The 17,298-nt window shown below is 45.1% G+C and overlaps 1 protein-coding gene across 11 annotated transcripts in view; it reads left to right on the top strand.

The window, feature by feature from the left end:
- LOC129824015 (astrotactin-1-like) overlaps positions 1–17,298 on the top strand; it is a 268,685-nt gene that overhangs the window by 210,671 nt on the left and 40,716 nt on the right. For 10 of the 11 annotated variants that reach the window (XM_055883272.1, XM_055883273.1, XM_055883278.1 and 7 more), the window contains one exon: positions 16,315–16,583. In XM_055883272.1, coding sequence (XP_055739247.1) covers positions 16,315–16,583 — 269 coding nt within the window. The remainder of the gene's footprint in view (positions 1–16,314; positions 16,584–17,298) is intronic. The other variant, XM_055883276.1, reaches the window with a different exon arrangement.

Raw genomic sequence — 17,298 nt, forward strand, 5'->3', positions numbered from 1 at the left:
TACATACCTCAGGTAACAATAATGGTAATGCAAATCTCATTTCAAAATTGGGTGAGCTTGGGAGTTTTGCGTCACTGTACACCCTGCGTTTCCGTTTTCTGTCCCTCTCCCTCGTTCTCTCTCTACTGTAATGAAAAAAGTGATTAGCACTTTTTAGTGGCGTTAGAAACAAGCCTTTGGGCGATGTGTTCCACTGTAATTTCTTTGTTAATTGCGTCTCTAGGGAGGGAAGGGGAACGGAAGCCCGAGGGCAAGACGCCACACTTACACACTGCAATGATTCTAGGAGGAGACCCCCCCCCCCACCCCCCCACCCTACCCGGAGATGTCTGAGCTTCCCCTAGCTTTCGTCCCAAATGGCAGCCCATTCCCTATATATTGCACTGCTTTTCACCAGGGCTCTCACAAGTAGTGGACTATATAGTGAACAGGGTGCTATTTGAGACACAAACCTACTCTCATCCCCCTGTCCTATCCTGTCCTGGCTGCTCAAGTGTTCCACCACAACCTCATCACCAACCTGCTTCCTCATACACTGCTCCGCTCTCTAATAATATTAATGTACATGAAGCAGATATGTTTTTCACAGGCGGCTCAAATGCTGATTTGTAGCACCAGACGGACAGGGAATCTTTAAACAGACACACAGCTCCCATCATGAGGTGAAAATATACTGCAAGGTAGTAGGTGGTTTCCCTTTTTTACCCGTGGTGAATAATGGATGTCTGTGGGGATTTTTTCACCGTCGGGGGAAATGGTGAGTCAGAGGCTGTTATGGCCTTTGCCAACAGAGCATAAGCAAAATGGCTCTGGCATGCTGATATTGATCTGTGACAGAATGAGCTGACATGGAGGTCTGTGGAAGGTGGAAACGTCCCACTTTTTAACCGCTGTTCAGCCATTTTGAACCATCAGAGGGGGCTTGAAAATATGAAATATTTTTCACACATTTGGGGCACTTTCCCTCCGTTCAAAGCTGGATCTGCTGATGAGCACAGAGAGGCAAGGGTTAACAAATAGATCAGAAAAGGCCACCTGATGACTGTCAGAGCTGCTAGGAGTACTGGGTGGAGGAGTCAAGCGCAGAGAGCAGGGTTTCAAGAAAGTGGATTTATTTTCCAGTTGACAGGGAAAACGATCATGCCCTAAACACACGGGCACATGAAAAGACGAGTCCAAAAACACCGGACTAAACTGTCCCGAGAAAATAATAAAATCCACATAACAATCCAACACCAAATAACAGATAAACAAGCCTGCACAAAAGCCAGCGGGCTACCTGCCCTTAAATAGCCTACCCACCAAACTAAACTCAAAACAGGTGCACCCAATCAGCCCAAACTAACAGAAACAAAAAGAAAAGAATCGATGGCAGCTAGTAGGCCGGTGACGACGACCGCCGAGCGCCGCCCGAACAGGAAGAGGCACCATCTTCGGCGGGATTCGTGACAATGAGAATGTCATGATTTCCTTTTCAGAATGTTGGATGAACAGATGTAAGGATTTCATGCTTCTAGGCAAGGATCCATGTTGGAATTCAATTCCCTCTTGTTATGTGAGATACATTTTCAAATAAATGTGTAGTTGTAAATATGCATGCTATCCTTTGTATGTGTTGTTTGCATACATTACACTGACATTTATTAATCATAAAAGCGGGCAAGATCAATGAGTCACAAATTTAAGTAGCTAGTCGTCACAGCAACAGTGAATTGCTCTGAAAAGAGGTGCGGAAGCAGCAGGCAGGAAAGGAAAGGTTCCTGCGTTTCATCTGGCATCAAGGCAGCAGACGACGACATGTCAGAGGAAGAGCAGAGCAGGTTGTTCACATCTCAGCTGTAAATTTCTGCTGTCTCCAGAGTGTAATGACCCATGACTGAACCAGGCCCAGAGGGGGCTTGTGAGCTGCTCTTCTGGATCACTGCCGGTTCGGTGTGAACCCGGATGACCCATGGACAGTGGAGCCTCCACACACTTCACACACTCCCAGCGTGGTGCAGGAGACCCCCCTCCCAGGGAGAGCACCAATGCCATAGCAACACTGGGGTTTGGGGACCACAGGGGTGACATGAGTTTCAACTTCTTGGCTGCTGAATCATTGGGTAGATATGTACCTACTAAAACACAAGACAAGAAATGCAGGAAAGAGCAGTGAATGTAGATAGTATGATTTCAATAGGAGGATATGCAAGAGATGACAATGCCAGACAAGCATAAGGAAATAAGCTGATAAAAAGCCATTTGAGATTTTCAGCCTTGAAGTCTTGAATGCCCTGTCATATTGTATAATCTTAAAGGTCCACTGTAGCCATTTTTATCTCAATATCAAATTATTTCTGGGTAACAATTAAGTACCTTACTGTGATTGTTTTCAATCGAAATGGTCAAAAATAAACAAAAATAGCTTCTGAGCAAAGAGTAATTTCTCAAGCAAGAATTTTGCTAGGACTTCCTGGGAGTGGTCTGAGTTGGGTGTGGAAAACCTGAAATCTAGCTGTTATTGGCAGAGGTTTGGAACTCTTTCTTAATGGTCTTTTAACTACAGGGAACAAAAATATAAACGCAACATGTAAAGTGTTGGTCCCATGTTCATGAGCTGAAATAAAAGATCACAGAAATGTTCCATACGCACATTATTTATCTCAAATTGTGTGCACAAATTTGTTTAAATCCCAGTTAGTGAGCATTTCTCCTTTGCCAAGATAATCCATCCACCTGACAGGTGTGGCATATTAAGAAGCTGATTAAACAGCATGATCATTACACAGGTGCACCTTGTAATGGGGACAATAAAAGTTTTGTCACACAACACAATGCCACAGAATTTCGGCACAAACTGTCATTAACCATCTCAGAAAGCTCATCTTCATGCTCATCGTCCTCACTAAAGTCTTGACCTGAATGCAGTTTGGCGTTGTAACCGACTTCAGTGGGCAAATGCTCACCTTTGATGGCCACCTTTGATGGTCATCTTCACAGATGAATCCTGGTTTCAACTGTACCAGGCAGACGGCAGACAGCATGCATGGCGTTGTGTATGCGAGCGGGTTGTTGATGTCAACATTGTGAACAGAGTGCCTCATGGTGGAGGTGGGGTTATGGTACGGGCAGGCATAAACTACGGACAACAAACACAAATGCATTTTATTGATACACAGAGACCATGCCGAGATGAGGCCCATTGTTGGGCCATTTATTTGCAGCCATCACCTCATGTTTCAGTATGATAATGCACGGCCCCATGTCACAAGGATCTGTACACAATTCCTGGAAGCTGAAAATGGCCCAGTTCTTCCATGGCTTGCATACTCACCAGACATGTCACCCATTGAGCATGTTTAGAATGCTCTGGATGGACGTTTATACGACAGCGTGTTCCAGTTTCTGCCAATATCCAGCCACTTTGCACAGGCATTGAAGAGGAGCGGGACAACATTCCACAGGCTACAATCAACAGCCTGATCAGCTCAATGCGAAGGAGATGTGTCGCACTGCATGAAGCAAATGGTGGTCACACCAGATACTGACTGGCTTTCTGATCCAAACCCCTATCCTTTTTTTAAAGGTATCTGTGACCAACAGTGGGCATATCTGTATTCTCAGTCATGTGAAATCCATAGATTAGGGCCTAATGAATTTATTTCAATTGACTGATTTCCTTATATGAGCTGTAACTCAGTAAAATCTTTGAAATTGTTTCATGTTGTGTTTATATTTTTGTTCAGTGTAATATACACCAGGCAGGCCAAAACTCTATCCCACCAAAACATGCTGAAATTGCAGGCGATCTTTTCAAATAAATCTTACACTAAAAGGACATTATTAAAAAAAAAACGATTTCACAGTATTAGTCCAACCTGCTAGTGTGGAAGTATATATAAAACACAGGAAACACGTTTTTTGACTGCACTGGGCCTTTAACAAACTCCTGTGTGATTGGCCGGATTAATGAGAGAATTATCACAGCGTTGAAGTAAAACATACTACCATTTAAATGGCTCTGTGATGACTGCAACTTGAGGCATCACCTCTGGCTCTCTAAAGTGAAAAGTCTTGACAGGACACTGGGATATATGGATTCTCTCCAGGACCAGAGTGATTGAAAGTTGCATGAAAGAAAGACAGGATTCAGGAAGATGGACATTTTTATGAGCTAGTGTCACAGGGATCAGTGACCAATATTCTAATATGTCTGCTCCATAGAGCAGCATAATATAGCAGCCCCTCTAAATGGATGGCAGGCCAATGGAGGGCAAAGATGGAATAACCAGAGTCTGGAGATGTTTCTGAGATACTGTAGCTACCTCCTCCAAGGCCAGTGGATTTCAAGCAGAAAGTGAGCAGGTACATCACTAGAATCTCTGTGGTTCAACGTTCACTACACACTCAAAAATAATTAACAAATACTTGCCATACTATAGACCTTTTTGTGTTAATGGAGGTTTGGCTGCTAGAAGCCCTGGGAAATCTTTATATTTTTCCACCTGCGGTGTTGGAAAATGTATGGTAAAACAGATCAAAAGAGTCTCAGGAACCTTGAACCATCTCCATGTGCTCTGTAATGATATCGATAAAGCATTTTGCTGGCAGCTCTTGAAAGAACACAGCTGGGTTGAGTTGTCAACACAATGTATCTTTTGCGCTACTGGCAAATAAATACTCCTCACATGGTTGTGAGTCACGACTCGTGACTGAGAAAACAATAGCCCTGATTGCCCTTGCAACTCAACTCTGTCACATCTCAAAGTAGGAGTAGTACATCCTTGTTTGGTTTGTGATCCTCACTGACAAGTAATCACTTATCATAGTTTTCTACGCGGCCATAATGACATTGGGTAGGTTTTAATTTGGGAGTGCCTGTCTGCACCCTGACCGATGCATGATTGGAAAAGTTGGCAACTTAACTTATTCTCACTCAATATGACTCTCTAATGAACACTCAGCTGATCTCAGGGCTGAACTCAGGATATACTACATCATTGTCCAAAATTTAGGAAATTAGCTATGACACCAGTGTCATTTCTTCGTTTTTCTGCTGATACAGACTGAATCATGTGGGACAATTGACAAGAGGTAAACAGTCGCTGTATCTATTGATTTGTCTGTTCAATGTAAAGTGGCTAAGACAGCCTATTGCAATGTAAGCGGTTTTACATTTACACTGGGAATGTCCTGTAAGCCATGCCTCTATGTGCACAACCACATCAGAAATGTTTGCACGAAGGAAATTGAGGCCACCATCTTCCTTCTGATTTGATACTGTGTCGCCGTTATCAGGTGTTAGAGTGACATGTCCTGTGGCCGTTTAAAGCTGTTAGAAAAGCATTCTACATAACTCAAATACTGAATGAGGCATGGCTTTAATCACATGGACCAGTGTTCAATCCTCAAGCAAAGGCACAGGTCTAGAGTACATTCTTCTCCAATGTTACAAACGCATGTGTGAATGAAGCTCTGTAATAGCAATTAAAATTAGCCTTTACAGCTCGTTTGTCATGTCCTGGCACTAAAACAGCGCTGAAGTAGAACCTCAACCATCTGTAAGATATACCCACTAGTTTAGATTGGTCAGGTTCAGGGGGAAGACAGATGTGTGGCGGGTGAGAGCTCTCTCTTTCTCTCTCTCTCTCTCTCTCTCTCTCTCTCTCTCTCTCTCTCTTTTTCTCGCTCTCTCTCGCTCTCTAATTTTGGATTCTATCAGTTTGCTGTTGATAGATATTAATTGACTTTTTTCCAGGTGCTCCCTCTTGGCTTAACTAGCTGCTCAGAAGTCAGATGGTAATTACAGGGAACCTATTTTATCAGTTTGATTACTGATATTTCCTGCCTGAAATTGATTCATCCTCCACAACGAGATTATTCTACAGATCGCCTCGGCTGCTCTCTGTCTCTGTGGCCAAGCTGAAACACTTAGGAATGTGACCTAATACTTATATATATAACCTGATAGAGCTTACACCAGGTACACTGTCTGCTCTACATAGAAGCTAAAGAGAGAGAGAGATATATCTCGGCCGGCTAGCTATCACATAACAACACTTTACTGAAATCCACCAAGGCAGGAGAGATAGGGGAGTAGAGAACAGGGTTGACTGGGCTGGGGTGGTGGTGGTGGGTGTTGGTGTTAAGCTTTGGTGAAGATTGAGGACGAGCTGTGCAGGGCGGTTGCGATGTCAACACAGGGTGACCTCGGAGTGTGCTTGACAGAATAGGGGCTTGAGATAGGGACCTGATGTAGCAGTCATCGCTTGGCCCATATTACTCATTTTGGAGGTCAGACAGATGGGACCCTTGTGAGTTCCTTTTTATAATTAATCTTTTCACCCAAAGAGGATGGCGATGGCTTCCTCCTCTGAGTAACAGACAAGACCATCAGGGAGACAACTGTGTGCTTCCGGACCATCAGCAAATATACTGCCTCTCTAAATCGAATCTCTACGCCAATAATTCATTTGTCTTACTTTATGTCTTATGCAGAACAAAGGATAGACTAACCCCTTAGTCAAGTATGATGAATTTGTACAGACTGGAGTTTACTGCAGCCATTATTTAAGGAAGATAATTCATGTTAATATTAAGTCTCGGTTTTCCCGTGAAGCTTTTTCCTGTCACTTAGATGCCATAATAAATTATAAGAGTGATTCAAAATAAATACTCATACAGCACATCAATGTCAGCCTCTGAAAACCTAACGTTTTAATGACCCATGAACCAACAACCTCTAATGAAAAGTGATCTAGACATTTCCACAATATGAGCAGATTCCTCCCAGAGCTATGCATATTTCTCTCTGTCTAAGCAGGAGAGAACTTTTTCTCTGCTGTATGGGGAAGGTTTTCTGATATCGTTCATTGCGATAAGAAGTCTATACTAAAGAAATGTGAAGTTTGGAAATGAAATAAGTTTGCTAATAAGGGTGATTCTTAATGGGACAATTGATGGCTACAGCCATCAAACTAGTAGTAGTAGTTAGTAGTTAACTACTAGTTAGTAGTAGTTAAAGGATTAAAAAATGTGGTGCACATTGTTAAACGTATCGCTCTATTTACCGTTATTGCATCAATTCAGGCAATTTATCGCAATATGGATTTGTATCAATGTCACCCAGCTCTAATGCAACCTATCCTTACATTGATCTGTTGTTGTACTACCTCAGTATATTGCTTTTATAGACATCTCTATTTGGTTGTTTTCCGGGAGGATGAACAGTTTGGAATTCCATTGAATTGCTCATTTTTTTGGTTTCCTTTTTACATTGTTTTCTTTCAGTTAATTAGTGGAGGTAGCTAAAACTTTTGGATGGATGCAGCAAGCCTGCACCCATGAAGGTCGCTGCGCCCGCCAAATGTGTAAATGATACTGTGGGGTGAATGTAGTGTTGCCGTGTAATCTGTCCATGAAAAGAATGCCAGCTGCCAGCCTCATGTGGACTGATAAGGCCTACGACTGCACCTTGCTGGTGAGGAAAAAATAAAACACCACTGTTGAGATCCGCAGCAGCTCCCAGGGACACTAACACCGAGTTGCAAACATTTGATTATACTGTATCGCTGTCTGTTGCTATGGGGCTGCCTCGGCTTGATTCTCTCTCAGCTTGCTATGAAATGGATGCCTCTGGTATAGATTTAAGTCAGACAAGCCCATAACATACAATATTATATTACAGTCAGTCAGACCCAGTCAAATTGATCTTATCTGTGAGAAAAAAAACACTGCATCCTTGACTTTTATGGTCTTATGTTTCCTACTGCTTGCCGTATTTTCTCCCCTGTGAACCTGTAAAACACAAGCTGGGCAAAATAAACCCAATGAAATGTCAGGAATGGCAACATAAATCAAGTTCAGTTCCATGGTGGGAGTTGTTAATATTCTGGATCTGTATATCTTGGCACTCAAATAGACTAATATCGGTATGGATAATCCATTTACCTTCTGAGGTGGCTCGTACACTGCTGTTTCTCTCATCTCTAACAATGGTTTTATGAAGTTTCAGGCCTTTGTTTGTAATGGGTTATAGAGACATGATGGCTGAATAAATATTTCCTAGCAAAGCTCTGCAATAGGAAAATACTATATCATTGCCTGTTATTGAGAATTATATAATACAATTATATAATTTCCTATATAAAATAAAATATATCAAAAAATTCCTCCCACTGTGCACGTATTCTTTGTACAGCTGTGATGCGACCCCAGTATAATGTCTCACCTGGAGGCAAATCCTCAGTAAATTGCCTTCAATTCAGAACGTTGCAAACTCAGGCCAACCTAACAGAGCAAAGTATAGGGAGGTGTTGGTGGGATTTGAGGACCGACAGACGCGTTAGTCCCCTTCAAAGTCCATGAACAAGATGTCACTTTAATGTGGTGCGTCCGTGGGCAGGGTAAATAAACGTAGGCACTTTCACCTGCGCGGCAAAGAGCCGTGGCTACAGCTTCTATTAAAGGCCAGAGAAGGCTGTTAGTTAAGCACATTGCCAGCCCAGCCAGCTAAAGTGCAGAGATAAATCAAACTTCAGAAAGCTTGAAAGGTTCGCTGGCCAAGTAGGCTGGAGTGACTGAAGGCATTAGTATGTAAATAGCCCATTCTGTTATACTAGCCCAGCCATCCATATGGTTTAGGCCTATGTACAGTAGTCCAATTGAGAGCTTCTACCCTTCCACACCTGCTTGGTAGGTGAGTATTGACTGGTGGGGAAAAAGGTATTCACAACCACTGTCTTAGCATTTAGGTTGAATATCCCAGTGAATTGCCACTCAGAGTAGGTATCTGTTTTATTGCATTTTGCTTAGCTGCGTATGGGGCGGCAGGTAGCCTTGGGCCAGTAACTGCGTTGGGCCAGTAACTGAAAGGTTGCTAGATCAAATCCCCGAGCTGTCAAGGTAAAAATATGTCGTTCTGCCCCTGAACAAGACAGTTAACCCACTGTTCCTAGGCCGTCATTGAAAATAAGAATTTGTTCTTAACTGACTTGCCTAGTTAAATAAAGGTTCAAATAACAAAATAGGTGTAGCAAAGTGTGCCGCTGTGAATTATCAAGGACAAGCAATGTCTGCCTGGGAAGATTTGCCCGTCACAGAGATTTGTTTAAGAGCTCCAATGTATTCTGTTCCTGGTCGGGTTGCACCGTGTAGAAGTATTGCTTTCTGGGGGCACCACATGGCTCACTGCATGTAGTCAAATTTTAGTGATCTTTTTCAAACAGTATCAATGTGATATTTTTAAACTCTCTTTGATATGATTTTCCCACCCAGTGCTCTGTGTTGCCTTTGTAGCTTTACTGTCTATTTTAATTCTGTAATGCGTAAGTCAGCTGGAAATCATAATAACAATGTTTTTATTAGCATCTATTCTCCACAAAATGTAAAAGATTCCCCTATTATTTCGTCCCTTAGTATGGTGAACAAAAGAATCTGCAGTGATATGATCAGTCATATTTTTTATATCCTGCAATGCTGCTAGAAACACTGACTATAGCATCACCTACTGTTGATCTGAGAGTATTTCTCTATGTGGGAGGAAAAGTATTGCGTCCCTTGAACAAATTAAATCAAATCTAATCACATTTTCATTGTCACATGCACCGAATACAGTGAAATGCTACTTAACCAACAATGCAGTTTTAAGAAAAATACCCTAAAGAAAAAAGAAGTAAAAGTAACAAATAATTAAATAGCAGCAGAAAAATAACAATAGTGAGGCTATATACAGGGAGCACCGGTACAGAGTCAATGTGCGGGGGCACTGGTTAGTCAAGGTAATTGAGGTAATATGTACATGTACCGTAGGTAGAGTTATTAAAGTGACTATGCATAGATAATAAACAGAGTAATAGCAGTAGTGTAAAAGAGGGGGGGGGGGGGCAATGCAAATAGTCTGGGTAGCCATTTGATTAGATGTTCAGGGGTCTTGGGAGTAGAAGCTGTTTAGAAGCCTCTTGGGCCTAGACTTGGTGCTCCGGTACCGCTTGCTGTGCAGTATCAGAGAGAACAGTCTGTGCTGGGCCGTACGCACTACCGTCTGTAGTGCCTTGTGGTCGGAGGCCGAGCACTTGCCATACGAGGCAGTGATGCAACCAGTCAGGATGCTCTTGATGGTGCAGCTGTAGAACCTTTTGAGGATCTGAGGAACAATGCCAAATCTTTTCAGTCTCCTGAGGGGGATAGGTTTTGTCGTGCCCTCTTCTATCTTGGTGTGCTTGGACCATGTAGTTTGTTGGTGATGTGGACACTAAGGAACTCTTAACCTGCTCTGCTACAGCCCTGTCAATGAGAATGGGGGCATGCTCGGTTGTCCTTTTCCCGTAGTCCACAATCATCTCCTTTGTCTTGATCACGTTGAGGGAGAGGTTGTTCTTCTGGCACCTCCCTATAGGCTGTCTCGTCGTAGCGTCATCGGCAAACTTAATGATGGCCATGCAGTTATGAGTGAACAGGGAGCACACACCCCTGAGCGGTCCCCATGTTGAGGATCAACATGGCAGATTTGTTGTTACCTACCCTTACCACCTGATTGCGGCCCATCAGGAAGTGCAGGAGCCAGTTGCAGAGGGAGGCCTTTAGTCCCAGGGTCCTTAGCTTAGTGATGAGCTTTGAAGGCACTCTTTTTTTATTTAACCTTTATTCAACTAGGCACGTCAGTTGACGACCTACACCGGCCAAACCCGGGCGACGCTGGGCCAATTGTACGCCGCCTTATGGGACTCCCAATCACGGCCGGTTGTGATACAGCTTGAATTTGAACCAGGGTGTCTGTAGTCACGCCTCTAGCACTGAGATGCAGTGTCTTAGACCCCTGCGCCACTCAGGAGCCCTATGGGTCAGCTATGGTGTTGAAAGCTGAGCTGTAGTCAATGAATAGCATTCTCACATAGGTGTTCCTTTTGTCCAGGTGTGAAAGGGCAGTGTGGAGTGCAATAGAGATTTCATCATCTGTTGATCTGTTGGGGCGGTATGCAAATTGGAGTGGGTCTCGGGTTTCTGGGATAATGGTGTTGATGTGAGCCATAACCAGCCTTTCAAAGCACTTCATGGCTACAGACGTGAGTGCTACGTGTCGGTAGGCAGGTTACCTTAGTGTGCTTGGGCACAGGGACTATGGTGGTCTGCTTGAAACATGTTGGTATTACAGACTCAGACAGGGAGATTTTGAAAATGAAGACACTTGCCAACTGGCAAGTGAAGACACTCTCCAGTTGGTCAGCATATAATCGGAGTACACGTCCTGGTAATCCGTCTGGCCCTGCGGACTTGTGAATGTTGAGCTGTTTAAAGGTCTTACTCACATTGGCCATGGAGTGCGTGATCACACAGTCATCTGGAACAGCTGATGCTCTCATGCTTCTTTCAGTGTTGCCTCAAAACAAGCATAGAAGTAATTTAGCTCATCTGGTAGGCTTGTGTCACTGGGCAGCTAGCGGCTGTGCTTCCCTTTGTAGTCTGTAATAGTTTGCAAATCCTCCCACATCCGACGAGCATCAGAGCGATGTAGTACGATTCGATCTTAGTCCTGTATTGAGTCTTTGCCTGTTTGATGTTTCGTAGGAGGGCATAGCGTGATTTCTTATAAGCTTTCGGGTTAGAGTCCCGCTACTTGAAAGTGGCAGCTCTACTCTTTAGCTCAGTGCGGATGTTGCGTGTAATCCATGGCTTCAGGTTGGGGTATGTACGTACAGTCACTGTGGGGATGACGTCATCGATGCAGTTATTGATGAAGCCAGTGACTGATGTGGTGTACTCCTCAATGCCATCGGAAGAATCCCAGAACATATTCCAGTCTGTGCTAGCAAAACAGTCCTGAACACCATCTTTTTCCGAGTGATAACACATTCTGTCTGGTCTATACTGTGTCAAAGAATCTTCAAATCCTCACCTTGCCAACATCTTGTAATTGGTACCAATCTGACTGTCAGAAACGGGAAGCATCCAACACAATTTAGATTAAAAGTTTCTTATTTTCCTAGAGACGTGCTGAAGGTGGGCTGCAGATGACAGGATTTTCCTCTGCTTTCTCATCCCGAGACCCTGTATGGAATGTATGGAATTTAATGGGATGTTTTCTCCTTTCCTTGAAAGTGATTTGTCTTTGCAGCCTTATCTTGATATTCATTATATTTGTCTGGGTGATGAGGTAGAGCAGCATGTCAAAGCAAAATGGTGTATGTGTGCATGCATGCATGGCATATGTAAGTGCGTGTGTGTGTGTGCACGTAAGAGAGAGTGTTTAAAATATATGTATTGTTGTGTATTAATTAATGTATTTTTGGTTCTCCAAAATCATTTATATATCCAGAGTGATTCTCTGAGTCGATTTCCTTAAGCATTGATTCAATATTTTACTCCAAAGCCTAAAAGTCAACGCCAATCTCCTAACTCAAGTTGTCCTTATAAAACTGCCACCGTTAACATCCTGCATGTCACGTGAAAACGATCAGACGTGACCTGAGTCTCTCAGCAGCTGTGTTTGACATGGACAGAGTGCATGCTATGGCTCCAGGCACAGACTGTCACACCCTGGCCTTAGTATTCTTTGTTTCTGTAATATTTTGGTTAGGTCAGGGTGTGACAGGGGGGATGTTTTGTATGTATTTGTCTGGTCTTGGGTGGTTGCATTGTATAGGGGGTTTTGTTGAGTGTATGGGGTTGGGTTTAGTATAGTTGTCTAGGCAAGTCTATGGTTGCCTGAATGGTTCTCAATCAGAGACAACTGTAATTCATTGTCTCTGATTGGGAGCCATATTTAAGGCAGCCATAGACAGTAGGCTTTCGTGGGTAATTGTCTATGTCTAAACGTTAGTAGCTTGTGTGTGCACTTTCGTTTTGTAGCTTCACGGTCGTTTGTTGTTTTGTATAGTTTGTAAAAGTGTTTCGTTTTGTGTTCATCTTCGTTATAAATAAAAGGGAAGATGTATTCATATCACGCTGCGACTTGGTCCACTCTTTCACCACAAGACGACCGTGACAGAATTACCCACCATACCAGGACCAAGCAGCGTGATACAAGGCAGCAGCAGCGATCGCAGGACTATGGGAATTGGGAGGAAATATTAGACGGCGGAGGACCCTGGGCACAACCAGGGGAATATCGCCGCCCCAAGGCAGAGCTGGAGGCAGCGAAAGCAGAGAGGCGCCGGTATGAGGAGCTAGCACGGCAGAGCGGCTGGCAACCCCAAAAATGTATTGGGGGGGAGGGGGCTCTCGGGAGTGTAGCTGGGTCAAGTAGGAGACTTGATCCAGCTCCCCGTGCTTCTCGTGAGGAGCCGAAGAAAGAACCAGAGACATTCGGGCTGATATTGGAGGTGAGCAATGGGAATGAAGCTGAGACTGTGGATGAATTAATGGGGAAATTGGGGGGGAGAAAGAAGAGGGATTTGCTGTTGTGGAGCATAAAGCACCGCATCCGCTTGAAGGAGTGTGTGCGGGATTTGATGTCACCGGGAACAGCTCTCCATACTCATCCTGAGGTGCGTGCTAGCCGTCTGGTTAAGACAGTGCCTACACCACGCACCAAGCCTCCTGTGCGTCTCCAGAGCCCTGTTCCTCCTCCACGCACTAGCCCTATGGTGCGTGTCTCCTGCCCATTACCACCAGTGCCTACACCACGCACCAAGCCTCCTGTGCGTCCTGTTGCTGCTCCCCGCACTAGCCCTGAGATGCGTGGTGCTCCCCGCACCAGCCCGGTACCACCAGTTCCGGCACCACGCACTAGGCCTAATGTGCGTCTCCAGAGCCCTGTACGCACTGTTCCTTCTCCCCGCACTCGCCCTGAGGTGCGTGCCATCTGTCCGGTACCACCAGTTCCGGCACCACGCACCAGGCCTATAGTGCGCTTTGAGACACCAGTGTGCCCTGTTCCGGCTTCCCGCACTAGCCTTGAGGTGCGTGTCTCCAGTCCGGCACCACCAGTTCCGGCACCACGCACCAGGCCTACTGTGCACCTCAGCAGGTCAGAGTCGGCCGTCTGCCCAACGCCGCCTGAACTGCCCGTCTGCCCAACGCCGCCTGAACTGCCCGTCTGCCCAACGGCGCCTGAACTGCCCGTCTGCCCAACGCCGCATATACTGCTCGTCTGTACTGAGCCTGCAAAGCCGCCCGCCTGTACTGAGCATTCAAAGCCGCCCGTCTGTCATGAGCCTTCAGAGCCATCCGCCAGACAGGAGCCGCTAGAGCCGTCCGCCAGACAGGAGCAGCCGGAGCCTTCCGCCAGACAGGAGCAGCCGGAGCCTTCCGCCAGACAGGAGCAGCCGGAGCCTTCCGCCAGACAGGAGCAGCCGGAGCCTTCCGCCAGACAGGAGCAGCCGGATCCTTCCGCCAGACAGGAGCAGCCGGAGCCTTCCGCCAGACAGGAGCAGCCGGAGCCGTCAGCCAGACAGGATCCGCCGGAGCCGTCAGTCAGCCAGGATCCGCCGGAGCCGTCAGTCAGCCAGGATCCGCCGGAGCTGCCCCTCAGTCCGGAGCTGCCCCTCAATCCGGAGCTGCCCCTCAGTCCGGAGCTGCCCCTCAGTCCGGAGCTGCCCCTCAGTCCGGAGCTGCCCCTCAGTCCGGTTGCGCCCTCTGGGATGGTATTCAGTCCGGGACTCGCCGTTCCAGAGGTGCCACCAAAGCGGTTAGTGACTATGGTGGAGGGGGGTCCACGTCCCGCACCCGAGCCACCACCATAGGAAGGCCCACCCGGACCCTCCCCTTCTGTGTCAGGTTTTGCGGCCGGAGTCCGCACCTTTGGGGGGGTACTGTCACACCCTGGCCTTAGTATTCTTTGTTTCTGTAATATTTTGGTTAGGTCAGGGTGTGACAGGGGGGATGTTTTGTATGTATTTGTCTGGTCTTGGGTGGTTGTATTGTATAGGGGGTTTTGTTGAGTGTATGGGGTTGGGTTTAGTATAGTTGTCTAGGCAAGTCTATGGTTGCCTGAATGGTTCTCAATCAGAGACAGCTGTCATTCATTGTCTCTGATTGGGAGCCATATTTAAGGCAGCCATAGACAGTAGGCTTTCGTGGGTAATTGTCTATGTCTAAACGTTAGTAGCTTGTGTGTGCACTTTCGTTTTGTAGCTTCACGGTCGTTTGTTGTTTTGTATAGTTTATAAAAGTGTTTCGTTTCGTGTTCATCTTCGTTATAAATAAAAGGGAAGATGTATTCATATCACGGTGAGACTTGGTCCAGTCTTTCACCACAAGACGACCGTGACACAGACCCTCTCTCTTTGAATAATCATGCAGTGTCACGACCCACAGAGGGCCACCGTACCCCCTCAGGCCTGACCATGGTCGTCCCAAATGGAATCATATTCCTTATAGTGCACGTAAGTACTGCACTAAATAGGGAATAAGGTGTCATTTAGGACATACCCACCAGAGGTCCAGCTTGTCACGAATTGATGACGACTGACATGCCCTGCTAGTTGATCAGCAGCATATAAAGTACATTCATAGCTGAGCTTAATCACTCAAACTGCACCCAGGCCCGGACCAAATGCCCATGGCAAGCCCACCATTGTCATGTGTGTCACACTTTAAGGGCAATGTGATCTATAAACAAGTGGGCAAACCCCATCTTTCTGATCGTATCTAATGGTTATGGAAGTTGAATGATGTTGTAGCACGTTAGAACTCACTTGGCCCTGAAAGCTTGAACTGAGTGCAGTGATGTGTCCTCTTGTTTGAGTGATGGCCATCTACTCTTATTCATTGATATACAAACAAAGTGAGGTGTATATTCTGATTTAGTTTTATATCTCGATCCCATTCTAAGATATGAACTACATTATGTGGGAGTGTAAAGGGTGACTTTGTGTGTGTATTTCTCCCCCTTACCCGGTTGGCTCATAAAGCCATGTCTCATTTCATCAAAGCCAGCTCCCCGCTACTGGCTATTCCTCAGTTGCCTGTTGAGCTTTTAAATTGCCTGTGTATGCACACGACTCAGCAGTATGAAGGAATGGTAATTTGAATGCTTTTTAAGAGAAAAAGTGGCAAAGCTTTGCATTTAATAACGCAACTTGCTCTTCAGAGTTGTCTTTGAAGATACCAGCAGGCCAGCACTGCCCAAAGTGCATTTGAGAGGACAGCATAATAAATAGAATGGAATGCAGTGCCAGTTTTGAGGGAAATGCAATGTGTGGATATATCCGATTATATATCCCAACCTGAATCGTGATAACTCACATTTGTATTGAAAAATAACACCTATAACTTCTCTATTTTGTAAATGCTGACAAGATTTCAAATGTTGTTTGTAACAATATGTGTTATTCAGTTATGTCAATAAATCCTAATATCCAAAGCCCACAGTAACTATAACTATGCCCTTTTCAGGGAATTTTCCATCAGAAGAGTCAGAGGAGCGTGACAAGGAGCCCCGGACCCTGACCTACCCAGCATACATCGCCAGCCTGCTGGACTCCGGTGCCAAGCGCATGGCGGTGGGGGTTCGCATGGACTGCAGCAGCCAGGGCCAGTGCCCGTACTCCTGCCACCTCTGCCATATGAGCCCTGGGCCTGGGCGTCCAGCCGAGCCTGTCCTGCTCCAGATCACTAAGGCCACCCCGCTCTACGAGCTGGTCTCCAATAACGAGACCTACCAGGCACTGAAAACCTTGGTTTACTCTCTTTTTCACCGATTTATGCAGACATAGTCAAATCTTCATGATCAGAGTGGATTCCTAAAATCGTAAATAAACTAAAGTGATACTGCCAAGAGCAGTATGCACATTGTTTTGTCTTTGAAGATATCATAAAATGATTCCCATGCACCTGTAACAAACAACCTAAGATGTGCTTTTCCAATTATTTTATTCAGAGCATAAAATAACATTCACCACCAATAATTTAATGTCAATTTATACATTTAATCATGCAGTGAGAGAACCCCTTGTTTTGGGAGTGTACACACAAAAAACATAAGCTAGTTGTTTGGCAATGGCGGTCGCAAAATGTGCTTTCGCTCTGACTTGAAAATGTTGGGAAATCGTGTAGTGTATACCAGACATAAGCCTACATCAGTATGTCAAACTGTGAAAAGATAAGCTAGAGCAGTGGTTCTGAACTAGTTTTGCCTCGGGACCCAAACTGAACCAGGTTTTCTCAGTCGTGACCTGATAATCGCATCATGAAAACTCCTCGCCAAAATACAATCTGGAAAACTATTTTTAATGCTTTATTGATAGTAAATGTAGCAATTATATGACAATGTAAAATAGGAAATAATTATTGATTAAGAATGTTAGTAAGCCACTGGTTTGAGACCACAACATCAACCAAATACGCTAAATAGCGCTGCTAATAGCTCTATATTGATAT

This window comes from Salvelinus fontinalis, chromosome 26 (genome assembly GCF_029448725.1).
Source record: "Salvelinus fontinalis isolate EN_2023a chromosome 26, ASM2944872v1, whole genome shotgun sequence".
In the NCBI taxonomy this organism is placed as follows: Eukaryota; Metazoa; Chordata; class Actinopteri; order Salmoniformes; family Salmonidae; genus Salvelinus; species Salvelinus fontinalis.